Source organism: Trachurus japonicus, chromosome 17, assembly GCF_045865225.1.
Source record: "Trachurus japonicus isolate A0001 chromosome 17, Traja_1.0".
NCBI lineage: Eukaryota > Metazoa > Chordata > Actinopteri > Carangiformes > Carangidae > Trachurus > Trachurus japonicus.
The window spans coordinates 30,936,015-30,962,887 of record NC_140923.1 but is presented as its reverse complement, the minus strand read 5'-3'; the positions used below and the strand labels follow the sequence as shown (position 1 = coordinate 30,962,887).

The 26,873-nt window shown below is 42.6% G+C and overlaps 1 protein-coding gene across 1 annotated transcript; it reads right to left on the bottom strand.

Moving 5' to 3' along the window:
- Positions 1–318: 318 nt before the first annotated feature.
- On the bottom strand, positions 319–25,049 carry col6a1 (collagen, type VI, alpha 1). Its single transcript, XM_085805033.1, has 35 exons — positions 24,781–25,049; positions 23,930–24,059; positions 23,155–23,355; positions 22,908–23,067; positions 21,434–21,553; positions 21,138–21,158; positions 20,383–20,403; positions 20,234–20,278; positions 20,065–20,118; positions 19,921–19,965; positions 18,867–18,893; positions 18,730–18,756; positions 18,565–18,609; positions 18,414–18,467; positions 17,815–17,877; positions 17,665–17,727; positions 17,524–17,577; positions 17,379–17,414; positions 17,222–17,284; positions 16,937–16,999; positions 13,654–13,716; positions 12,351–12,413; positions 12,154–12,204; positions 12,031–12,066; positions 11,763–11,825; positions 7,990–8,055; positions 6,060–6,095; positions 5,645–5,681; positions 5,415–5,423; positions 5,171–5,304; positions 4,759–4,865; positions 3,077–3,263; positions 2,818–2,992; positions 2,666–2,695; positions 319–2,560 (listed from the first exon to the last, which is right to left on the bottom strand). The coding sequence occupies exons 1-35, from the start codon at positions 24,863–24,865 to the stop codon at positions 1,956–1,958; spliced, it is 3,039 nt and encodes a 1,012-aa protein (XP_085661159.1). The 5' UTR covers positions 24,866–25,049; the 3' UTR covers positions 319–1,955.
- Between the last annotated feature and the right edge of the window lie 1,824 nt (positions 25,050–26,873).

Sequence of the window (26,873 nt, the reverse complement as noted above, 5' to 3'; positions counted from 1 at the left end):
TTTTTTTTGTGTGTGTGCGTATGGTTGCAATTGTGTATAATGTGCTGGTGTTGTATGACCGAAATAAACAAATTTCATTCATTCAATAAATGGAAAGAAAAAAATATGAATTGTAAATTCTGACTGCACGATGGTACCAGTTGAAAAGTAAGGGTTTTGTCAAATTACATAATGGTTCATTTCAAGTAAGAAAGTGTGAAGGATCAGTGGAGTTATAAACACATGAATATGCTCCATCATAAACTGGCTTATACAATTTCCAATCACTCTGTGTCTGTGTGTGTGTTAGTGAGTGGACAACGACGAGCTGAGACAGTCTGGTGTAGCAACCTTTATTGAAGGAGCTCTTACAACAGTCCTGAGGTTTTGTGTCCTCAGGTAAAAATATCTTCTTGAACGACATGGCTAGAGGCTGATACACTGAGACTAATAGCACCACAGATAACAACAACAGTACAGCGACTCTGGGCCACTGATAACAACAAAACTGAACGTCTGGAATTTACAGTTGGGGGGGGGGGGGTCTTAAAGGTGTGTGTGTTGTCTGTGTGTGTGGGCGTGAGGGGCTTTGCAGCATCAAGAGTCCCATTAAATTTCCTTTCCAGCCTTCAACTGTGACAGATGTTTTCCTACCGCACTGATGAAGTACAAAGGTGTGTGTGTGTGTGTGTGTGTGAGTGAGGGTCAGACACTTGATCCACTGACCCTGTACAACTGTTTATGAAACACTCAAGGCTACATGTAAAAAATGACCTCACCACCACCACCACACATAAACATGTAAGCTATGTACACACAGGGGTGCCCCTCCCACACACACACACACACTAACACACACACCCAGGCAGATGCACACACTCAGAGAGACTCGCACACGTTGAGTCCAGCTGTTGTGTCCTCATTAGTACCAGGTTGAGGTGCTGATGGGTTTTGTTTGAGAGTCCGTCTGATGTCACATCCTGTCGATTTGGTGACTTCATAAAGTTTTCAAGTGATGTCGGCTGTAACTTTTCACCAAGAAGGAAGAATGTTACGACTTTTCCAATTCATTTTTTCCAAAGGCTTCATGAGGCAAAACTTACAATAAAGCTGACTAGCCAATCATGAGCCTGCCCTCTATGTTAACAGTCATTTAGGTACAGCTGGCACTCGCCAAAAAAAAAATTTCGGTGAGTTTTCCGTTCACAGCTCTGGTTGGTTGACTTGTGTGATTCTGCACATCCGGCACCGCTTGAAAGAGTGGTAAGAGCTACAAAAAATAAGCCCACATTAGACCCTAAACATAATCCCTCAGACGGCCGGAGCTCCAGTCCTGGAGAGAGCGTAACCTCGATGAGCCATTTTAAAAACTCACATTAGTTCTTTGGGATAAGTTCAAAGATGATAGTGAAACAGGAATTGCAGAATCCCTGAGTAGAAATCTGCCCAGTGATAGTGAAAGTTAGAAAAACATTAACATGTGGCCATTTCTGATGGCTCTCCAGGACTGAAGTGACCTCTCTTAAAAAGGGACATTTTCACCCTGAGCTTTGCCTCCTAGGAATTTCTTCCAATTGTTTGCTGTTGTTACTGCCTCTAGTGCTCTACAGTGGTGCTATCACTTCAGTTAAGGACTAATGATCCAGACATAAAGGGTGAAATTTGTACACAGCCTGAGATAGTCTACCTAGGAGGCGCAACTCAGGATGAAAATGTCCCATGAAACATTTGTTAAAACAATTTCATGAAATTAAGGATTTCATAAAATCACTCTTATTAATTTGCCTGGTAAAATAAGGGTAAAAATAAAAAAGACGACATTTCCATTTCTCTGCGACACAATCATTTGCCGTTTCTTTTTTGTTTTCTACAAAAGTACTTGAACACAGTGTACGGTAAATGAGTGAGACTGAATATTCATAATGGGACTAAAAAATCTAAAGCGTGTGTTGGTCCTGTTGTCTGAGGCCCTGCGTTTAGCGCATGGACACCCTGCGGGAGACGGTCTGGGAGAAGACCCCGCGGAGGAGAGACGGGTAGTCTGCCACGCGGAACAGGTGGCGCTGGGCGTAGGTGACGTCGTCCAGCCGCCCCTTGCTCACTAGCGTGCGGAGGTTGGCCTCGTTGACCTGGCTGCCGACCGCGATGACGAAGAGCTCCACGCCGGCGTCCGCCACCTCGCGAACGCGTTTCTCCAGCACGGCCTCGGTGACGGCCTGAGACCGTCCGTCGGAGAACAGCACCAGCTTCTTGTTTCCTCCTGAAGCGTCTCCGCGGCCTCGTAAATTCCTGATGCCGAATTCCATGGCCTGCAGCACGTCGGTGCCGTCGTTTTGGAAGGCGGCCTCTTCGATGCGATTGGCCAGCAGGGTGTAGTTGGTGGTCAGCGGCTGCTCCATGCGGGCGCTTCGGCTGTACTGGGCCACGCCCACTCTGACAGTAGCGCCCGCGCTCCTCTTTGCAGTCAGGAAGCGGTCGGCCAAGCGACGGACGAAGGTCTTGCTCGTCTCAAAGTTCTTCTGGCCGACGCTGGCTGAGCTGTCCATCATGATCAAAACATCAGCAGCTTCAGTGAAAGTGACTGCAAAACACAAGACACAATACATTAGATAAGAAGCCAGATGACAGCCTTGACAAAATAACATTTACACATTTTCAATTCCATTCCTTTGTAAAACAGACTTACTGGGACACTTGTAGTCTGGGCATTTCTTATCTATATGAAAAAACAAAAGAGGTTCAGTCAGTTCGTTTGATGATGGTACAGAACGTTCAGTTGGTGCAAATGAAATGACCATGAATGTGTTTTTTGTGTAGGTCGTGTGTGCGTGTGTTTACCTTGGCAGATTCGTGATGTGAGGTTCTGCAGGAAAGTGTCATCAAGCAGCTCAGCAAAGTTGTCCAGGACGAATGAAAAGCCTGGTTTGGTTTGGTCGCTCTTACACACCACATCTCCAAGCTGCTCCTGGTTGGGCTGACGGCCTGAGTAGTCCTTCACTCCCAAACCCCCCACCTGGAGACGAGGGAACAGGTTGTTAGGTTAGCTGCTACCCAACTATTTTAGTTCAGTGACATATACAGTAGCCGTGACACTCACCGTGACGTCTTTACCACAGAGAACATTGAGGGGAACCTTGTCCCTGTCGATGTCAGAGCGACCATCGGTGAGAACAAGAACAACCTTGTTCTCGTGTGTCATCAGCCTGACTGTGTTGCTCAAAGCATATTCCAGGGCCTCGCCTGTGTATGTGGCCTCAGCCAACCAGCGCAGGTCTTTCACTGTCCTGCACACAGACACAGAGAACTGATGACACAAAACACTGCTTTGCTTTAAGAGACTCCATAACATAATAAAAAAGGTTTTACCTTCTCAGTAATGAAAAAAGAAACATTTTAGTTTTAATTTGTTTGGTTTTGTATGGGTTAAAGGGATAGTTCAACATTTTGGCAAATTGGCCCATTGCCATAATCCCTTCAGTAGGTTCGTTACCTTTATTTGTTGGTGCAAGCTATTTACGCTACGGAGGCTAATGGGATTTCTTGGTTTCCCTCATCAAACTCATCAAATACACAATCTAACAACTCCACAACGCTGTCGTGGACAAGCTGTGACCTGCACATTCACCACGCTATGAGATAATAACGGAACGTTACGAGACAGAGTTTTTTTCAAGGTAAATTCATGCAAAACAGCTCATGTGCGTTCCTGTCAGGGGCAGTTTTTCATCAAGCAGTCTCTGTCTTAACTGGACCCAGAGTCTGTACTAATAAATTATCTATCTATCTATCTATCTATCTATCTATCTATCTATCTATCTATCTATCTATCTATCTATCTATCTATCTATCTATCTATCTATCTATCTGTATTTCCCTCTAAAACAACTCTCGTAACGTTCTGTTATTATCTTAGATTATCTTGGTGAATGTGCAGGTCACAACTTGTCCACCAGAGCGTTTTGGAGTTGTTGGATTGTGCATTTGATGAGTTTGATGAGGGAAACCAAGAAATCCCATGAGCCTCCGTGGCGTAGCTCTGAGCAGCTCGCGGCTCTGCACCGCCGTTCTAAAAATAGCTTGCAACGACAAATAAAGGTAACAAATGTACTCCTAAGACTATAGTGATTATGGCAATGGGCCAATTTGCCAAGATGTTGAACTATCCCTTTAAAAAAGTAGAATCAAAATACTTTCTAAATGTTTTAGTCTACTATGAGCTGCCTCTGCTTCCAGTTGTTGTGCTAAGCTTTGCTAAGCTATTTACTTCCTGCTATCCCCAAATGATGAGACTTTTATCATCTTAATTACAATATTTAATTCTTTACTAATGAAACGTGATTAAATAAATGTTTAATTGACATAACCTTTAGCTTTTGACATGGCTAAGCTAACTATAAACACTTGGGGGCACTGAGCTGGGTGCAAAATTATGACATATTTATAGTAGTGCATTGCTACAATCTTACTCAATATTGACTGTGTATCTCATATATCCTCGCTGTCAATATGTCCACACAGTCAATATTGGGTAAGATTTTATCAATGCACTGCTGGCCCATGAAGAGAATAAGGAGCTTGTTGTGCTACTCCTTCCAAATACTGACTTGTTTGAAGTTGAGGCTAAATGTGTGAAGCTCCAACTGAAAGACTGAAATCAAAGCCCAGCAGCAGTGGTGAGTCAGCATAAATCACCATTAGCCTACACCGCACAATTAATGAACAAGCTAGAGAGAAAGTATTAAGACAGGCAGGGTTGTGATTACATGCATGTGAACTCACTGTTTAAATTCGGTGAGGGAATGGACGTTGACGCCCAGTTGGACACTTTCCTGGGCCTGCGCTCCACTGTACTGGACAACACTCACTCTGGACTCATTACCTGCAAACTGGAAAGAAAAACGTTGCATAGTGACTTGTGTGTTTTGGTCTGTGTGTTATGTCTACAGCCATGTGTTTTCTTCTGTCAACATTTCTGCGTCCCACCCATCCTGACTAATTATATCCAAAGTGGAAGAGGAGAGTCACTGGAGAGACATGAGAGCAAGTTGCAAAATCAGAAATAATATGTTTCATTCACACTTTCTATTTTAAGGTTTGTTCTCAAAGCAGGCGGTTCCTACAGTAACATCTATGAAAAACCGTTTTCACGACATCGATGGCGTCATTGTGACTAAAGAAAGAGGGCTGTTACCTTGACTTGCTGGTCTTTGATCAGCCTGTCAACGACTGTGATGATGAAGTCTTTGGCGAGGGCGAAGTTTGTGGCACCGATACTCTCTGAGCTGTCCACAATGAACGCCAGGTCCAGAGAGGAACACTTACACTCTGAGGACGCAGACAAAACACACATCAACTAAATCTCTCAGGAAAACACTTCTCCGTGGAGTGCGGGCCATAACATTGATAATGACTGTGTAGATTGCGTACAGACTTACCACAACAGGCTGCCAAGTGATTAGAAAAGGATGGAGAAAAAAAAAACACAAGTCAGAGTTAATTGACTGGCCAGAAAACGACGTAACACAACAGGACCTTCATGACCTTCACATTCTTTAGGTTTTGATTGCATGTTTGGTTAATCAGGCTGTGAGTTGAAAAGGGCAAAGTATTTCATGTGTAGCCTCCTTTTTGTGTGTGTGTGTCTAACTGTGAGCGTATAACTTACAGCAGAGCTTCATGATGATATCCAGAATTTCACATTCCTGCAGGGAGAGGTGGAGTAACATGTTACAGTGCTGCAATGCGCTGTTAAATCACATTACATAACTTTCAAACACAACCAAGCCCTCCACTGTTTCAAGCTTCAAAAGAGAAAAAAAAAGAAAACAATGAATGAAGACAATAGTCATATTTTTTACTTAGAGGGCTGTTTCTATTAAAGACTATGGGTTTTTGTGTTCTGTGTTCAGGAAATTGGATGTGTGGCTTCAGACTGAACACACAGTATCAGTTTCAGGTTGAGAAGTAGCTCAGCCTGAAGAGGGAATTAAGCCTCTGGTGCTTTGCTGTTCTGTCCCTGGGGTTAGAATGAGGCCAAGGGTTCAGATTAAAGAGACTGATTCAAATTTTTTTATACTCACATCAGTTCCTGGTGGTCCAGGAGGCCCAGGAGGTCCCTGGATGGAAAAAGAGAATGAATGTGAGCAGAGAAGATAGGGAGACAGTGTGATTCATCCTGATAGATGTGTGTTTATCTCTTCAGAAAACTGTCCAGATAAAGGTCGATCTGGTCTGACTTCAAGATTACAGAGACTCCTGGAAGAGTCTTTTTATTTTAACTGGAATAAAGAAAAATGGTGACTCTTAGGAAAAGCATTACTCCCTTCACTGAAAACCAGAATCCCTCCGTCACAGAAGCCACATCCACACCCACACATTTCTGTGCGCGGCTATCTTCCTGCAACAACATGCGAATCTTCCAAAAAGTTCGTTGCCACAGCATTTTGTTTTTTTGCTCAGCTGTGGGAAAAACCATCTGTTTTGTTTTAACAGACATTAAACTCAGTTTAAGAGCATTCTTTGCTGTGACAAAGACGCCAGCAGGAGAGAGACCGAGAGAGTGAGAGAGGCAGCCGTTAATTGTAGACGAGAGAAACTGTCCCGAGAATCACATGACAAACGGTTCATGAAGAAATACGCAACACAGACACAAGACAGCAGAGAGGAGAGGAGGAGGAGGAGGAGGAGGAGGAGGAGGAGGAGGAGGAGAGGAAGAGGAAGAGGAAGAGGAAGAGGAAGAGGAAGAGGGGATGAGTAGAGAGGAGAAAGAAAGATGGGAAAGTTTTTTGAGGGTAGTTTGAGAACTGATACTTTGCCCCAGAGAACATGGCTTTTATATTTAGATCCAATCTTTGCTCTTTTTTTTCACACGGTCCAGTACCACAAACTTCTTCCTGCCAATTGGTGAGAGAGGTGGGGAATTACACTTATTAAACACATCTTTCCTACATAGACTGAGCCAAACTAAAAAACCAAAAGATGCCGATTTTTTTATGTTTCATCATGTGGTTTGGTCTCATGTTGAGTAATGAGTTAACGGAGCTCAGTTACTGGACGTCTGTGGGTCTATGTGTGGGACGAGCAGCAACCACAGGTGGAAAAATAGACCATGATGCAGGTTTGTTTTTTATTTGCTCAATGTATTAATTCATTAATGATTTTATCACATTTCTTATTGTCAATAAATCAATCAATTGATCTTATAAACAAGGTGTGCCTGTGTGGCTTCTTCCTCGACTTAGATCTCAGTTTTTGTCCCAACTCTATTAAAAAGGCATCAGTGAGTCACAGCATGAACAACATGTTCCTTCATTACCATGCTCACAGGATACTGTTGTTTATTCTACTACTGTACTGGTGCAGTAAATGACATCAGCGAATGTGTCTTAATCCGCAGCTGAAAATAGTCCCCAACAAATAGACCATTTACCTCTGTTTAGGTCATAGTAATAAATACAAGCAAAAACAGGTGTTTTAGGAAATTACGGACTGAATTTTAAAAATAGAAATTTATACCTGTGACCTGTTTTCATGCATTTACAACTTCAGCTGTAAAATAATGAGCTTGTGGCTGAGTACCACAGGGTGAAGAAACTGAAAGTTGTTTTGTCAGATTAGCAAAAAAACAACAACAGTATGTGGGATATTGCCACATAATTTCAATGAATACAAATGTAAAAACAATTACAACATTTTTTGTCAAATTTATGTCTCTTCTGCTGTGGCGGTGTCAACTGATGTAATCTCATTCAGTTTGTGCTTTGCTAAATTCATTCAGAATAACAGATTTAGCGTTATTTCAGAACACACCCACTTCCCACTGTAGAGATTTACAAACAGTCCAAATGACCCCAAAGCTACGGTTGAAAGTGAAAGTTTGAGCATGTGGACAACAGTCCCTCCGGTGTCTCAACTTGCATACATCTGGAGGGAGAACCTACAACACAAGCACGCACATGCACACACACATACACGCACACACTTAACGGCCCGGCTTCATGGTATTCTTACCGATTTGCCCTCGGGTCCTCTGTGACCTTTGGCCCCTTTGGATCCTGGAGGCCCTGGTTGGTTGTTCTGTGGAAGGGAGAAAATGACATGCAGATTAAAAGAAGGTAAGCAAATGCTCTTTTTGAAACACCAGGATGTATATACAGTCTCCAATTTTTGCTCGTGATGCAACTTTTGAGATTCGGTAGGCCTGATGGTAGAAATCTAAAAAAAAATAGTTTCCTTATCCATTGTATCCATCTGAATATCAATAACTATTGAAGTTCCACTAAATGCTACATGAGCAGAAACATAATTTGTGTTATGTGTTCAAATATTTGTCTTTTTGATAAGACTGTAGCAGCTGCTGTATTAAGGCACAGATTTAACTTTTAGAATGCTACATTTGGGAAGGACTGAGAACAAAACATCACCGTGGCCTATGGCCTGCGTCTTGTTGGTAAATACTGGAATGAAAAAGGTTTCTTACTTGAAATTTTAATATTTACATCAAATTGACAAAGGATGTCACCAATAATAACTACTGTTAGAAAAGTAATGCTCCTAATATGGAGCCTTGAGATAAAGGTTTTACAATTAAAAAAGCACTCAGGGTGTGTCCTTCAGGTCCACTTTAACAGCGGAAAAAATGGTTGCAGGTTCAAAAAGGTTGGAACTGTGGGTGTATTTTTGGTGCCATCTTCCTTTCCTTTTACAAGACATGTGTGTCTGCACCATAAGGACGGGTAACAACAGGTATTAAGACAAAATATTTCAGAGCAAACATAGCTAACAAAGGTAAAGATGATTAAAATACAGAACCACTGACTTCAGATCAGGTTTTCCTTGGTTAGGTGCACAGCTGCTTTCAGCTCCCTCAAAACACAATGCATCAACAACGCACCTGATCACACCTCGTTTTAACACCAACACATCCAGTATTCTGCACTATGTCGTTCCACTCTAAACAAATTTACACCAGTATATCATTTGCGAAGGGGGAATCGTCTCAGATCACTGCCAACATGTACAGTCATTCTGAGGAAAGCCTCTAAGTCCATGTCAAATCTAAACTGTGAGCTGATCTGGTTGTCTATCAAGACATCACAGCTGCAGGAGGAGGGAGCAGCTAAAGCCCCTGCAGCTGCTCCACTGCTCCACTGTAGAATAAACAGCTTAACATGAGTCAATAAGTCAATTCTGGAAAATTAGCTCATCATTAACTTGCATGTTCCCACAGATACTGTTACACACTTTAAAGAAATTAGGGAATTTTGGTTTGAGGAGGAAAAATTGAGAGACACTGAAAGCAGATATCATGTTGAATGTGTTATGCCCTAGAAACAGCCTCCGAACCGGCCTGGAAACACATGAGGACTCAAAAGGAATGAAATAAATAAATAAACTAAACTAAACTAAACACTAACACTAAAAGCGTGTGTTTACTCATGTACAATATTGAACCCATTACTGTAAATAGGCTTATTTTTAGATCTTCAGTAAAAAGGGATTACCCTCAAGTCTTAAAGATCATTATTAGACTAACTTCAACCTTTAATTCTCGGCTTCAAACACATTCTGATTGGTTGTCACATAAATACTTATTTACAGCTCAGCGTGGCAGACAGAAATGAGATGTAGTGAGGGGAACGGGGCAGACTGGCACTAAAGTCACAAATCATCATGATAAATCTTTTGCTGCTCTTTGATGTGAGTCAGACGCCGACTTAAAGGAGCAGATCTGGAGTCTGCTGCACAGCCCTGTGCCTCCAGTGGACAGATATGACGGAGAGAGAGAGAGGGTGATGCCAGCACCTGGCTTTTAACACACACACGCACCTAGTTGCTGTCAGCCTTGAATAAGAGCACACACGTTTCCAATTATGGCACATTCTCAACTTTAAACACTCTGATGTTAAGACCATGGGTCATATCATCCGCAAACATAAACATATGTCGTGCCAAGAGTTTATGGCGTCATATTTGATGACACAGAGCCAGATGTGACTGCCTGTCGTACCTCGTCCAGCATGTGTATGTCATCATTTCAAAGCCTGTTAGTTAAAAAAGTTAAACTGGTGTGAAAAGTCAAAAGTCTCCACCTTCGTCGTCTCTGACACTCCCTCCTCCTCTTTGCCTGTCCCCTCTGGCCAGAGAAAGGCCAAGCAGCAAAGTACGTGTCCATACAGTGTGAAAATATTTAAACAATTCAGAAATCCAGTTGGTCAAAAAAAATTACAATGAGCCCAGCGGCAGATTAGCTGCATATGCTGTTATTCAGTTTGAAGCTTCATGTGCAGGCCAAACAGATTCCAGTCTCCTGTCCAAAAAAACAGCGCTCAGCTGAGAGTAAAACTTGTGGAGAGACAAACAAGTGATTGTTCAGAGGAAAAAAGACACAACAAGGAGCACAGAGACGGATGAATGCCGCGGGGAATAAATGGAATGTAATGGATTCATTTTTTCCATTGAGATCTATTAAATATGGCACAGGCTACTATTATGTATCTGTGTCAAGACCTGGTCACAGACTGGTACAGCAACAGCAGACTAAAGAAGAAAGTTTTGGAGTTATTTGCTTTCCTGCCAAGAGAAAATTGATAGCAGGCTCTTATCTGCTTGTTAAACACCAGGCTATAGCCAGCAGCAGGTTAGCTTAGCATCGCCTTGGCTCTGTCTTTGTCTATTACGATATGGTTTACTTGATGTGTCTTGGTCAATTTACTTTACATTCCTGTGAACTGCTGTTTGTATGCTTCAAAAAGTCAGTGGGGTAACAAACAAGAAGCTTTTACAAGTTTGAAATCGATAAAGATGTTGTAACGGGATTCCAAAAGCTGCATCTTGTAAACTGACTGGAAATGTTTGGAGTCAGTGGAACTTTGTTATCAACTCGTGCATCATTTGCAGCTGTAGAATCAGTTATAAGGGTTATGAGATACTTCCTGTTTGCAGCTGTCACCAAAGTGGAAAGTGTAAACACTGGGTGAGTTATACCTCTCCGTCTAATCCCTGCACTGTGCTTCAGAGTCTTGAGGAGAAGTAAACTGATCTGAGGCTTACAGAGTGCGACTCCTCTTGAAGAAATGAGGTCACGGTGCGCTGATGCACGGAGCAGAGAGACGTTCAAAAGTGTGTGCAGAAAGGTGAAACATGAACCTTGGAAAGGCAGTAATTTTAATGTAAACACGAGCAGGTTGAACCGGGGGTTAGAGCGTTAAACTGGCATGCTATGAAGATGTGGATGATCACACACATGTACAGATGCAACACACACACACACACACACACACACACACACACACACACACACACACACACACACACACATTCACACCAGAAGAGTAATGCAGTCCATCGTTTCCGCTCATTTCCTGGTATCCCTAACAACGCCATATACACAGCTGCATCAGATCACAGCCATCTTCCCCAGCGACACACACACACACACACACACACAGAAAAATGAGTGCAGATCTACTTAAGAAAGCATTCCCAGCTGCAGAACAGAAGAGTGTGAGAGAGGAACAACAGAAAGACAGAATAAAAGGAGAAAGAAAAGAAGTACACAAAAAAACAAGATGAGAGGCTGAAATTAAAAGAAGAATCGTCTGATTGTATATTACTAAAAGTGTTGAACCAATAAAAAAGAAATATATCAGTGTGGTGATAAAAGGAGACATGTGATTCACATCCTGTCAGCGCTCTCTGCCAAGGGAGGACTGAAGAACAATAAAAAGAGATCAAGGGCGAAAAGCAACTCCAGAAAAGAGACAAGTCAAAGGCAGACTCACATCAGGTCCTGGATCTCCAGCATCTCCATCATCTCCTTTGGGTCCAGGGGTTCCCTTGCCGCCCTGAAAGTCACACAGTAAATGTTAGGGGTCGTGAGGGAACGTGAGCATGACGACTGAGTTCAGAGAACTTCAAACAGTGTTGGTTGGTTTCATTCGGCGCTGCTGCTAAAATGTATGCAAAAGGCAAAAGATAACCAGGTACAACCATATGAATGATTTCTAATAAAAGTCCAGAAAGTTAAAGGACATGTGACAGATGACCTACCGGTTCACCAGCGTCTCCCCGGGGTCCAGGATAACCCTAAAAGACACAGAAATGTTCAGATTCGACACGTTTCAATGTAGCGTAGTGTGTTATACATGACATCATACAGATGTGACCACATACCTGGAAGCCATGGCAACCTTCAGTACCGTTTCCTGGGGCACCATCCTCTCCCTGTAATGGGAAAGAAACACTTAAGATTCAAACAGTTGTGCACACATGCACACACAAATGCAAACCTCATGGCAGGGCTTATGATGGATGGTGCACATCTGTCCCCCCCACCCCCCCGTCCCCCTCTCTGTCTCTCCCATACTCACCCTCACTCCCATCTGGCCTCTGTCTCCTGGAGCTCCTTTGATTCCTCTCGGTCCCTTGGGTCCCTGTCAGACGAAAGCAATGATTATGTTAGCAACGTATGAACTATAACATTCAACTGGAGCCAAACACATTACATGTGTTCACGTGAATGTTGTTCAGGCACCGTGTGTGTGTGTGCGTGTGTGTGTGTGTGTGTGTGTGTAAGCATGTAAATAAAAACCTAAAGATTAGGGTTTGCACAGAGCTGGGTGATTTGAACTGCTTGCAACGATCAGTAACAGCAATCTGTTACAGTCTGGGTGATTACTGAGGTGAGTGTCCAGACAAATGTCTTCTAATAATGATGATAATAGTTGTAACACACATGGTTGTGATCAGCTTTATGGTTGTAGCTGATGCAATGAGCTGCACATTTATACGGTTATTACAGTCAGTTCTTTACATGCCAAGTTGGAGCTCATGTGGTATCGACTGAAAACACTTTACAATGTTTACTATTTTTCCATAATATTCAATTATTAACGCTAAATATGTTCCAGTTACAGAAAATAAGTATTATATGTTTCACATTTTGTTATTTTTGCTTATGTCTGCGCTTCGATTATATAAAACATTCATGAGCCTTAAAGCAGAAGTAAGCGGAATGTTTGTGTTAATAATACAAAGTGATTGCTGTCGGAAGAAGTTATATCTTCCAACAGCAATCACTTACATAGAGTGTTTGGTCTGAAACACGGGTCTGTCAGTCACTCTGCTCTGCTGTAAGCCGAGGAGAAAACTTTCCTTGTATTCTACAACCTTTATCCAATGAGGAGAGAGAACGGCACAAAGGGGCGGTCCTCTCTGTGTGTGCAGCCAAGGGATGCGCGTGAATGTGGTGACGTAGGGACGAGGGCGGGGACTGCTAACTCCATCGGCTGACAGGAAGTTAGCCAAAACGACCAGATCGCTTACTTCTGCTTTAACTTACTATGTATAAAGAGTTGCAACATTATGGCTAATGTGTTCTTCATCATGGCTGTCTGATTAAGAAAAGCTACAAACACTCACTAACTTCTAATTAAAATGCTTCTAAATCCTGATTGGTGCACAGAACATGATTTCTTTTTTTTTTTTTACTTTAAGCTTGAAACAAGTTAATAAATATCAGACAAACATAAGAAAGGCTTCTCATGTAAAATGATTTAAAACTGCTCTGACTCTTGTAGGATCTTATCACAGCTGTACCGAGCAAGTATGTTTTCAGTATTTGTTGGCTCAGCAACAGTGTGTGTTTGTGTGTGTGTTTCCTGTTGGACTCACCTCTGGTCCAGGTGCGCCTTCATCTCCTCTGTATCCAGGCGACCCGGCCCTTCCTGGCTCACCCTGGAAAAACAACACCAGTGTTAATGTGGTAAATTTGTCTTTTTTTAAAGGCTTCGTCATGGTTTGATTCGCCTCATAAAGAAATCACAATATTTTGTCATTATGTCAGAATTCATCCAGACTTCAATAAGACAACCTGAAACTTTTCAATTTTAAAGATTCACTTTGTACATGACTGAATGATACAGTGATTCACTCTGGTTGTAAGTATCAAGTCACGTCTCTCTCAGTGATGGGCGTGGCCTGAAGCAGCCACACCAGCTGGGATGTCACTTTGTACTGACACACTTCTACAACACTGCAGCAAGGTGAGAGGTTTAACCTCTGGAGGTCAGGAGAAAATATTTTCACCTGCTGTTTGTTTGTTAGATTAAATATTATAACAATTTTCCATAACTCTGTCCATTATTCTTTCACTTTCATAACAATGAAAGTCACTGCTATGACATGCAAGTAGTGTGAAGCTCTGTCTCTAGGTTATTTCTGTTCTTATTATTTCTTATCATTTATTTTTTTTACCATGTCTTATCCTTACTACTTGCTCTCATTTCAGATTCTCTTCCTGCCACGGATTGTCTCCTCTCTCCTGGGGAATTTATTCTGCATTCTCCCTTCTCTTTCCCCCTTTTTTGCCCCTTTTTACGCCTTCTTTAGTTTAGACTTAAGTGACATTTGCTCAGTTTTGACATCTTGTCTCAGTCATCTCTGCTTGTTTCTCTCTGCTTTGTGTGTTTTGTTCTCCTGTACAATAATCACTATGATTTTTTGGTAACCTGAACCTGTCTTTTCATTGTGGTGTTCGGTCCGTGATAGCATCATAAAAGTGGGCGTAGCCTCCATAACGTCATCCATTGGTTCCTGTGAGTGAGCTGCTGTGTCACTAAGTTGGCAGCCAGCGCCTGACTGGGACTCACTGCCAGCTAATCCAAAAATAGGCAAAGAGGTGGGATGAAGCCTGTCTTCATTCATGCAGAACTTCACACCTTAATAAAATTCAAATAGCTGAGATATATAAAAATCCACTCCCCCTACACATGCCATTAAGGAGTAAGTACTGCAATAAAGCTACATTTTAGGACTGAGCAAGACTCAAGTGGTCATTAAAGGAACTGCAGTTTTCAGACTGTGCTAGCTACATGTTAGCTTTTCTCAGATCTGCCTGGTTTGCAAGATCTGAAAGGCTCCATCATGCATTTAAATAATTATCTATATGTACTGTATGTATAAGAGTTGTTCATCTTAAGTGTGACATGATAAGTTTTTTTTTTAATCCGAAAGAAGAAAATCCTATAAGTATGAGTTCAATACTAAATGTCCTGAACAACATCTACAGCACAGCCACTAGCATCATGCTATAGCTTACTATTAGCAGCTTGCAGGAGCAGGTCACACACACATGAGTAACTTATGTTAACGCAACGCTTCAACATTGCAGACAAATCCACATCCTATTTGTTGTAGTCTAGTTCAGCACAAAGACTGGAGGCATAAGGTTTAACAGCTACGTGAGGAGGAGGTCAGTGTGAGAAAAAAAACTCTCTAAACCTCCCAAGGTGACTCACTTACACATTGCACCTTGTAAATCTCAACAATAATTTAGCGTAATGGAAAACAAAATGCTGTCGTTTACAGGGAGTTAGTGTTTGACTAGCCGCCATCTTCCTCTAACAGCTGGGCCCAGCTGCTGCATGCAGCCCCTCAGCCATGAGTCATGTTTTGCACGCTGCTGAAACTGAACAGAACCGTCAAATGTATTGATGAATATTTACACAGGGACATTCGGTAGTTCTTGGAAGGGTCGTTTTTCTTTTCTTTTTTTCCTGCCTCTGTCTGAGCACAGCCAGGCTAAATCACACAGGTCGACCAACCTGCCCTGGATGAACAGAGCTGAGCCCAGTACTGCTCTTCTCTTCTAATCCTGGTAAAGGCTTAAAAAAGGAGGTATCCTAAAATGTCACAGTAGCCTACTTCCTAAATAAAAGTTAACATTTGCACATTTCTATGGTATAACGATTCAGCGCTATATATGCGTAATCACATAAAATGTGGATTGACAGTGTTTAATCGCTGCAGATGATGTACAGCACATTACTGCATGTGATAGGGATGTCACGATTATAGATTTTCTTGGTACGATTATTGTCAGAGAAATAATCACGGTATTACGATTTCACAACACTATGTGTAAAATCAAATATAGTCTAAATAATTACAATACTAATTATTTACACAAAATATTTTAAGTATCTATAAATAAAGGACCAATTATATTCCCCAGGGGAAGTGTTCTAATTATTCAAGTCATTAAGTGTCATCTATACCAATGTTTAAGTTTATTTTAACCGTTTTTTTTTTTTAAATTACAAATGACACGCAAACTTTAAAATTCCTACCGATTCAATGTTACATTAGGTAAATGGACCAGTATCTGTGCATTTACCTTTACTTTGGCGCACATCTGCCGAGATGGTTCCGACATAATCTTTTTTGTTAAGTGACGTATTTAGGAATCTTTGCGATAAATTAATTGTGGCGTTTAATACCGCGATTAATTGTTAAAACAAGTAATCATGACATCCCTAGCATGTGAGCATACAGTTTTTCCTGGGTGTGAGGGGTCGGCCCAACATGTCAGTTATTCCATGTTTTCTGTACCATCCAGTCCCTCACTAATCATCAGCCAAAAGCACAAAAGCGCCATTGAAGCTCCTGACTTCACGGAGGTTACCACAACTAACGCTTGTAACGTATTATTATTATTACACTGCTCGATGCCTTATTAAGAAAAACCATACTGAGGCTTTGGCTGGAGCAGACGGAGAGAAGAACTGAGTCAGAGGGGAAAGAGTGAGTGTGGAAGTTCCCAGGAGGAGTAAAAAACTGAGAATGAGAGAGGGGAGATGGAGCATGCAGAGGTGGGCAGCGCTCTGGGGCCACGGCCAGATTTGCCTCTGTTTAAGCGTCTCTCAATGTACTCCCCTCTCAACGTGAAATATGGATGTGAGCGCTGACCAGGAAGCATGCGCACACTCCCTCTCACCCTCTGGAAAAAAAAGGATGCTGCCAGAGAGAAAAAGTAGGTGGTTCGTTTTCTGGGGCTGAGCTGCCTCCTAAAACAACAGGCTAACAATCGGAGCACGTAGCTTCTGTTTGTGCTATTTCAGTTGCTGTGTGTGTTTATATTTGAGTGTGTGTGTGTGTGTGTGTGTGTGTGTCTTACGGGGTCTCCGTTGGGTCCAGTTGAGCCCTCCCTCCCCTGCTCTCCACGGGGTCCTGGCTCCCCCTGACAAGGAAAAGAAGAAATGTTTAAGGCGAGCTAATGGAGACCGGCGCTGTAATAATAAGTATGGCTTCCATTAAGGTCAGTGTGGTTGCAGTCGCCTCAGTACAAGTGCCAAACTGAATTTCCCATGAATTTCTATGAGATGTGAGAAAGGAGAAGGCCCCTGAGGGACCCGGGATCTGTTCTTCATTTCTCCACATTGTCATCCTTATCATCACTTACCGGTTCGCCTCTGGGCCCTCTGTTTCCACGGGAACCTTGCTCGCCCTTCTCTCCGATTGTTCCCTACAAGAGATTTTACAGATATCAATGTATACATTGGCAGCTCACACTTAGAAAACACACATTTTGAGTCAATTAATCATATATGTTTATTTACTCTCTCGCCGCGACCGCCATCTGGTCCAGGTGGGCCCTGAAACACACACACACACACACACACACACACACATCAGGACATCAGTTGGGGCTGAACAATTGCATAACTGTTGATTTTGGCATTGTCCAGCAAAATTGTTACCTACATCGTCACCACGCTCTCCTTTGTCCCCGTCAGCTCCACGAGGGCCCGGATCACCCTGTCACGACACACACACATCTATATGAGACATGTTTCTTCCTCTCTCCATCATCATCCTCCTGTGTTTACCTGTGTGCTGATTTACCTGAGGTCCCAGAGGTCCATAGTTTCCAGGCCTTCCTGGTTCACCGTCTCTTCCAGCATCACCCTGGAAGAAGTAGGAAATGTCTCATCACCCACCACAAGGAGATAATCTGACAATCTCTGACCATGTGAGTATTTCCAAAAATCTTACTTTTCCTCCTTTCAGTCCATAAGGACCAGGGTCTCCCTTTGGTCCACCGTCTCCCTGCAGCCCCTAGAAACATCCAGCACAGAGAGACTTTCAGCACATGATCATGAGCAGCTGAAGCCACAACACTCGGGCTAAGAGGCCCTGCTGTGCACGTATGCTCATGTGCGCATGTGTGTTTGTTCATTTAAACAATCTGACAGTGGAGAATGTAAACTGAGCGGTGATTAAAGAGCTAATGGCCTCAGCCTGCAGGCCTCCAGGCCGCTGCGATCAGGTCTGCGATCTGGTCAGGGCCACGCCGACAGCCACATTCCTAAAGATGCAAATGGCTGATCTGTAAACAATGAAGCCGAACCCCGGGCAGATACGGAAGTGGGTTGTCTCAGTGTGTTACTGTATTCAAGACAGAAATCAACACAGGGGAAATCAAAAAAGTGTGTGTATGCACCAACGCCTCCTCTTCTGATTGGCTGTGTATTTGCAGTCCTTCAACCTGATGTCATTATCGGTGTGAACATCTAATGACTGATCTCCACCTGGTTGTGATTCATGCTGTCTGGAGACCTTAATCAGAGACTATACAGAGATATACCACTCACATCTGATCCAGGAGATCCTTTACAGCCGGGAAGGCCGGGATAACCAGCTTCACCCTGATGAGGAAACACATAGGACAATGAACGCCAGTGAAAAGGAAAACAGACAGACAGCCACAGCTCCTCCGATTGGATGTTGAGGTCAGTAACTCACCTTGCGTCCGTCAGTTCCATCATTTCCCCTTTGACCTTTGTCTCCCTGAGGAGGAAAATCAAACACAGAGATGAAATAAATTTGATTGTAAAAGTGATGGAATAATTAACTATTAGATTTCTGAGTGAGCAGAGATAAGAGAGCATCAGGAAGAGCTCAGCTCACCTTGTAGCCTTTGGCTCCTCTGTCACCCTGCATGAAAACACACACACACACATCAGTCAGTCATGATTTACACACATCAGTCAGAGTCGTATCAAACAGAGTACACATGGTGACGTATTTGTGTGATGGGTTCGTACCTTTTCTCCTCTGCCACCGCGGTCTCCCTGGAAACAGAAATACACACATTATTATTATCATCAAGATAAACTTGTCATGTTTTTCTTTTCTTTTTTTCTTCTTTTTCTCATTATTACATTCATTATTATTGTTTTGCATTATTCATTCATGTATGCATTTTTCCTTACTTCCCTATACTTACTGTATAATCACTTACTTTTCTACTTATTTTTTGTTATCGTGTAACTATTCCCTATGTTCTTGTTTTTACTTGTAACAAATTTGGTTTTTGAATATGTGGGTGAGGTTTTCATATAAGGGTTTCATACCTCCCCTTTGCACATCCCAGTCATGATGATTGTTCATGCTATTTTAAATGATATGTTCGTGCAAAATAAATAAATAAATAAAAAACACCATAATGGCCGGTGAGTAATGTGAAATACATTGAGAGGGACTAGACAGCATCCTGACGGAGCATAAATCAGTTTGACTCTCTTTCTAGGTCAAAAATGTGTAAACTAAAATGTAAAATGTGGAAAAGTGCTCACACTTTTTAAATTAGCGGCACAAGATGATTCCTATTTTAAATATTTTAGCTGCTGGCAAGAAAGTATGGAAACGGAAAGTATGGAAACGGTTGCAGGTGCAGTGACTGCTACTGTTGAGGAAACTGCATGAGGTCAGGAGAGTGTGACCTTCATCTTCACACTTAAAGCAGACCAATACACAAAGTGCCGGGAAAAATGTCTATATAAATGTCTGTAAGCCATCATCACGCATGGCAGACATTGTATTGTGGTGTTAATGTAAACCTATTCATCTGGCTTGGTGCCTCTATTTAATTGCACTTACTTACAAGAGATTAAGGTCTTGACCTTTCCTGTAAAGCACTTTGAGATAATGCAGAGTATGAATGAACTGACTTGAATTGTATCATTACTCTCAGCTGTTGTGTGTATCATTGCTGCTACTGCTAAGTGTCTGTTACGTCCATTGATAGAAAACTAGATTGAAGTGAGTGAAGCACATTAACACTATTAACGCTTTGTTAGTGGTACATGTGTACTCTACCTTCATTCCACTGTAACCAACAGGACCAGGATCTCCAACGTTTCCCTGTAACACGGCAAAAAAAAAAGAAATGTCATTAGATGTCCTCCAAGTACAAATGTTGTTGTGTCCTATATACATGTGTGTATTGAGAAAATGACCTACCATTGCACCAATATCTCCTTTCTCTCCAGGCATTCCTGGTCTACCTGTTTCTCCCTGTAAACAAGAAAAAAACAAACAAAAGTTTGATTGTTTGATTTGTTGGAGTGCAGCTGAGTGCACCGGCTGCAGCCGGTCTCTGAAATGAGATGTATTTGTATGATCATCACACCTTAGAGCCAGTGTCGCCGTCTGGTCCTTTGGGGCCTCCAGGAGCCTGCATCCAAAACAATAAAACACAATCAATAAAACAATAGTTCAAAACAAACGTAAACCAAAAAGCAGTTAATTTGGCAGGAATGTAATGAACATCATACTTACATTACAGTCAAAGGAACAGCACTGGAAGAAAAAAGAGAAAATAAAAATTATTAAAATCTTAAAGTAGTTATTTTATGTTTGGCTTGATGTGACTATTATTGACAATTGTTCAAATCTATAAAAACAGGATGTGGCCCTATGATATCTGGTCTGATCTTAGATAATAATTAAGTCTTCTGAACTTAACATTGTCATGTCTAAGACCAGACCAGAAATAATTTAACATATAAAGGCCGCCATTTTATTGGAGATACAGAAGTAACCAGGATCCTGAATATCTCAGCAATCTTAATTTGCTCATTTCAGCTTCCTGTGTGACTCCAGCATGTTTCCTGTGTTTGAGGGAGTTTAGAGGGCAGCAAAGGGCTGCCAGTAATAAGACCGAGCCAGTAACTGGGGAGGAATAAGAGATGAACAGCTCTGGTGGTCATGAAGTCATAAACAGTAAATCTGGCAAGAAAACATAATAGAGTAGGAAACTGAACACTTTGTTTAACTGACTCTCCATCCCAGTTCTGCTGTGACATGTTTCATCTGAAGTAAAGAATAATCCATAACTAATCCATCAGTCAAAACAAATCAGGAAGAATCATAACTACCAAGATACAAACTGCCAAAAAGCTTATTGATGACATGTTTAGTCATACTGTTTGAATGTGAGGAAATCCACTAATGTACACACATAACGGTTCACCATCTACTATCAAAAGATTTCTTTACAGATCTAAAAACAAACAAAAAAAAACAAAACATACCACATCCTTTGTCTCGTTTGTCTGAAAAATAAGGAAAGGAAACACAGGTTAATTAAATGTGATGAGGAGAAGAGAAGAAAATACATCCAAGATTCAATACTTTATTTCCATGTCGACAAGGCGATTGCAAATAAACAATAACTAAAAATAAGATAAAACCAGACCAATAAAAGAAGTAGAATAATAAACACCAAGGCACCTGTGGTAGGACTAGCAGCAATCCATATATAAAGTGCATAGTACATGTTAAAGTGCACAATAAAATCAATCAAAAATAATAAAATAATAGTACATACGATCATATCAATGATGGTTCGAATGGTTCCGATCTTGGTGTTGACGGATCTGGCGTCGTCTGCAGCGGTGAAGTTCTGTCTGTAGTTCTGATCTGTGGCGATGAGGGACAGTCTGGTGTCCTGGATGGAGACACAACACAAACATCATGACCTCCAGGCCTGAGAGCAGCAGGTGGAACTCATCTTTTACTAGTTGACATTTTGGTTTGTATCTTCAGTTGATGTCCAACATCCAGGGATTGGATTGGTTCACTCCGTTTACATCTTTCTGAGAATGAGGTCCCTGTCCTTTTCTCTTTTTGTCTGTCTCCGGGCATCAGGCCACTGAGTTGACACAGTGTGAACAATGAATCTTGGCTCTTGGCAGCACTTAACATAAACATCTGACAATGGAGGATTTCAAATACTGTACGGTCTGTAGAATGTAGTCCGGGAGTACGTACTGTATAAACTGTATAACTGTTTACAGTCTGCGCTCAAAACACAACTGTCCATGCACATCAAGAGTCAAGGAGACTGTCTATGTGTCTGTGTATCAGTGTGGATGAGAGTACACACACTGATGCAAATGAGAAGTTTTAGACCCTGAGAGTGTGTAAAAATATTCGTTTTTCACTTGACGACATCACTTCATTTTACTTCACCTTGCATCATGTTACTGTATTGTACTTCACTGATCTTAACCCTAACCTCACCTTGAGTGAGTTTACTTCTCCTTCTCCACTTGACTGTATATTGTCCTTCACTTCACCTCACAGCTCACATTACTTCTTTGTACAGTACTTCACAGTATTCATTGATTTAACTTGACTGTTCCTCACTGCACAGTACTATATTTCCACTGCGAGGTGTCTGAGGCTGAAGTGGGTATTCAGTATTCATAGTCTATTTCTAAAGTTTGAAATGCATTTCTGGACGGGACTTGCCCTTTACACTCAATCTAAGACTGGATTGTGTCCTCCATTTGTCTTGCACTTAGATGTCTCCACACACAGGATGGACAGAGACCAACAATTCTGTCAGTGTACAGATAGATAATATACAACATAATGAAATTAAATTAAAGAATCTTTAACCCCCCCCCCGAAAACTTGGTTCAGCCAATGATTTATTTATTTCAAAACCATCTGTAGGTAGTATTTGGGATGGGTTTAGTATTTCCAACACAGTTAAGAAACTTCATCAGGACTGTGTGTAGCTGTGGTTTGATCAGATTTGATAGCCTGTTAATAGCCTGTTAACTGTAATATACATGATATCTTTACCAAAGTGAACATAAAGAAAATGAATGGGGGAATCTGTCTAGAAAATAATCACAAATTTAAACTATGGCAGCAAGTTGAGTTTTCATAAAGGACTTGATTACTCATATTACCAGAATGACCTTTGATATCTTTGATTTTGAGGTAACTGAGCTGTGTTGTGTTTAGTTGTGGTTAGGTTAGGAGTTGGAGTACTAATTATACTAAGGTACCTCGTGGTCAGGTGAGATGGCGACAGCAAAGACTTTGACTCCATGTTGCTTGGCTTCATTCGCGGCCTCCTGTACTCCTCCACATGGCTCTTTGTAACCAGTCAGAGGATGACCATCGGTCACAACCACAATGTACTTGTTCTCGTGGTAGTGGGAGCCACTGCAAACAGACACACACACTTGGAAATGAAACAGCAGCTTTCTCATATCACTGCTGAAGTGTATACTACATGTGTGTTATTATTACCCGATAAGCAGCTCGGCGAGGCCGCTCTTGATGGCGCAGTCGGTGTATGTCCCCTTGCCAATGTATTTGATTTTGTCGATGTCGCTCTTCAGGGCCTCGCGTTGAGTGTTCATGTCGCTCAGCTCTCGCACAATGATGACGTCGTCACTGTAGTGCAGCGCTCCTGAGTTCCAGGTCAGGATGCGGTCACATTGGTGGCGCCTGGATACAGAGAAACAGGTGCAACAGTCACTCAGCATCAACTCATGGTGCAGAGAAGGACTTTTTGGGGGGGATTAATGGATTGGACAGTTGAGAGACAGGAAATGGGGAGACAGAGAGAGGGGGAATGACATGCAGCAAAGGTCCACCGGTGGAATCGAACCGGGGACCATAGCCTCTGTATAATGTACTCAAATAGTGTATTTCAATAGAGTTTTGAGGTGCTGGATGGGATTTGAGGTCAGAGCCAGCATCATTAGACCAATGGGTGTGGTTAGGTTTGGTCAGTGTGCTGTATTGCACCTGTAGCCACGCCCACGAGTGATGTCACAATGTCACAGGGGACACCTGGACATCACTGCAGGATTGGGAAAAGCTGTAGGACTGGAGATGTTAATATTTAGGTAACAACTGGAATTCATAGACTTTTACTGGAGGTACTAGTGGTGAAGGTTTGATTGCTTTCTAAAACCTTTTCCACCACTGCAGGTAACCTGTTTTGTGTGTGTGTGTGTGTGTGTGTGTGTGTGTGTGTGTGTGTGTGTGTGTGTGTGTGTGTGTGTGTGTGTCTTACATGTCCTCGAGTTGATCTATGAAGCGCTTGGTGAAATCTTTGATCTGGTCAATATAAAACTCGGTAGGTGACTTTCTGAGGGCGACACTCTCAGACGTATCCAGTACGAAGTAAAGGTCAACAGGACAGTCTGCTCACACATACAGGAAACAAACAAACAAACAAACAAACATGGCTGTCAGCAAATGGATCATCCACATCCTTGCAGAACCAGAAACAATCCAAAATGCACTTCCATCCATTCATCCATCAGCTGTAGCGACGTCATTACAGTGCTTGGAGGCCTTCAGGACAGCAGCCGGCCTCCCACTGGGTGACATGACACGCTCTACCTGATCTATCTGTACACAGGTAAACTTCTAACAGGTGCAGGACTTACTCTGTCCAGGCCCCACATACTGACTATCTGCATTTAGGCTGCACTTACTACTACTACTACTACTACTACTACTACTACTACTAATAAAACTCTTCTTTGGGCATATCTTCAACACATCACCTGTTTTGGAACAGCACTAGCAGTTCTTCCTTTGCATTACACCCAAAGCCCATACCAGGCCCACTATACTATAGCATGGCACCAAACAAGGGCCTACTGGAGGAGCTGAACCAGCCTCATATTCTGATCCTACTTCCAGCTGCTGTGGTGTCGCTGCTGCTGATTTGTGAAGGCGAGTCAACCTTCAGAACTATGCAACCCAGAGACAATGAACATCTGGACTAGCTCTTGCAGCAAGACATCACTTCAACACAGTCAGGCACAGAAAGACCACGTTACATGCAGCGTTATGCCATAAACACCAGATACTAGAACATTTTTTAGAGAGCAGGACAGATTCCTGCGAACTTACCCGTAAACCTGTTTCTTTGGACCTGCGTTTGCGCTCCGGCCAGGAAAACGCACAGCAACGCAAGGAGACCTCTGAAAGTCTCCATGATTAAACTGCAACAAAAACTAAAAACTCCAAAAATACAGCACCCCGGCCCCCAGAAAACAAGACACCGAACCTCTCCGGCCCCCCAAGCCCGGTACCTCTAAACCAATTCGGCGAACTTTTGGTGATCCAGCGCTCCACCGCGATTTGTCCGAGGCGAAACCCAGAGCGCGCAGAGGAGGACCAGAGCGCACGGCAAAGGGAGGAGGATGAGGAGAAGGAGGGGGAGGAGGAGGAAGAAGCGGAGAGGAGGGGTGGTGGGAGTTCACGCGCTTTTCCTGTGAGGATGAGATGGGAATACACCAGAACGCGCACGGACTTAAAAGTTTACACAAAATGCGAGATATGTCTGCTTCCTTAAAAGGGTCCACGAGGACACGGAGACACAGGGACATAAACGAGCAGCCTGCTGAGTTTGCAGGACGATCCAACCATCACACAGCTGACGGTTTATTCTTAACCTAATAAAAAACAAAACAAACAGACTTTTTCTTTACTTTTTTCCAAAGAGGGTGCACGTGGAAACTGATTGTGACTGTGTCTGAATGCTTTCAGAACATGTGTAATCAGAAATCAGCTAGGGCTTCTTATATTTCCTGCCCCCCCCCCCCCTCACATAAAGACAATCAAGAAGAAGTAGATGCACACTGGAGTAATTTCATGGAGCCTAATGAAAAGCAGCTGACAGTACAGATTGGAAGCATCTTGTTCTTCTCTTTGTGTAAAACTCTCTCCTTTCTGTGGAAGACGGGGGTGGGCGGGACTTTGGGTGCATCTGGTTTACACTGTGGCATCCAGACCTGACCTGAACATAAAAGCAAAAAAAAGAGGTTGAGGGGTGTGGTGGGGTGTGGGGGGAGATGAAGGAAGAAGGGGGATTTTTGCAGAAACAGGAAGAGACACAGTGCCCCCTACTGGCTGTTCGTGTACAGATGTTGGAGAGGAGTCTGGAAACAGTTTTGTGTTTTGGGGGGAGAAAGGGAGGGAGGGGTGAGGTACTTCCATGGAAGGAGGCAGGGAGGTGTAGGCATGGATCGCTCATTTGGCAAAGTGTTGATGGGGGTGGATGTTCCAAGGTTGCTGTGGACATGCATGTGTGTGTGGGACCGAAGGGAAGGGAAAGGCCTGGACTCACATTTTCCACTGAGATCACTGTTGCGTGGAGAGAAAACGTTAGTTGGATAAAGGGGAGGAAAGGAGAGGGAAAGAAAGAAGGGAGGGAGGGATGAGAGAAAAAAAAGAGAAAGAGAGAGAGAGGGGCAGACATCTGGTAATGATCTGTGTTTATTAGCGAGCTCTCATAGTAAATCTGTTGGATCACTGGCAGTTGTGTGAATGTGTAAAATATTGCTGCATGTATTCAGAGATGTCTCAATACCAGCCTTCCTCAGAAACACATTACTCCATAAAAAATCCTTAAGGAATTCATTAGTGCAGCATTTGGGAACGTTTTCAATTTCCACAGTAACGATTGTGAAAACAATTTTTGTTCAAAAGAAAGAATCTGTTGTAGTTGAAGCTGGCAGGTGGGGGTTGGATCACTGAGAGGTCATTACTGTCCAAGCCGAGGAGACAGACAGGGCATGTCCTGAAACAAGCGGCGATAGAGATAGAGCTCCGTTACAAGCAGATAAATGCAGTAACATACTTCCTACAGCGGAGCGGTTCTGGGTAATGTTCTGTTGGCAGGCAGGACGCAGCACGAGTTTCCGCAGGATTCAGATGCTCGCTGGAGAAGATTAGTTGCACTTCTGAGTCACAGAGAAAAAAGACAGAATATACTGCTGAGCACAGCCAGTGTCTCCAGTCTGAAGATCATTACAACTTGTGGTTTCGTTTTTTTTTTTGCATCTTGCAACATTTAACAGGGCACCGCATCCATCTCCGAGGCTGTACTTTGGGGATGTGAAAAGAGCAAAGATGTGGGTTTGTCTCAGAGAATGTGATTCAAAAGTTATTTTTCATAAGCGACCGCAGATGAGATGAAACACAAGCATGAAACAAGGGAG

Excerpts from the sequence above, each read along its gene's own strand:
- col6a1 (XM_085805033.1), bottom strand. The coding sequence starts at position 24,865 with ATGGAGACTTTCAGAGGTCTCCTTGCGTTGCTGTGCGTTTTCCTGGCC. Across the intron at positions 20,279-20,382 it reads GCTGTTCCTTTGACTGTAAT|GCTCCTGGAGGCCCCAAAGG; the intron begins GTAAGTATGATG and ends TTTTGGATGCAG. Across the intron at positions 17,728-17,814 it reads ATGGACTGAAAGGAGGAAAA|GGTGATGCTGGAAGAGACGG; the intron begins GTAAGATTTTTG and ends TACTTCTTCCAG.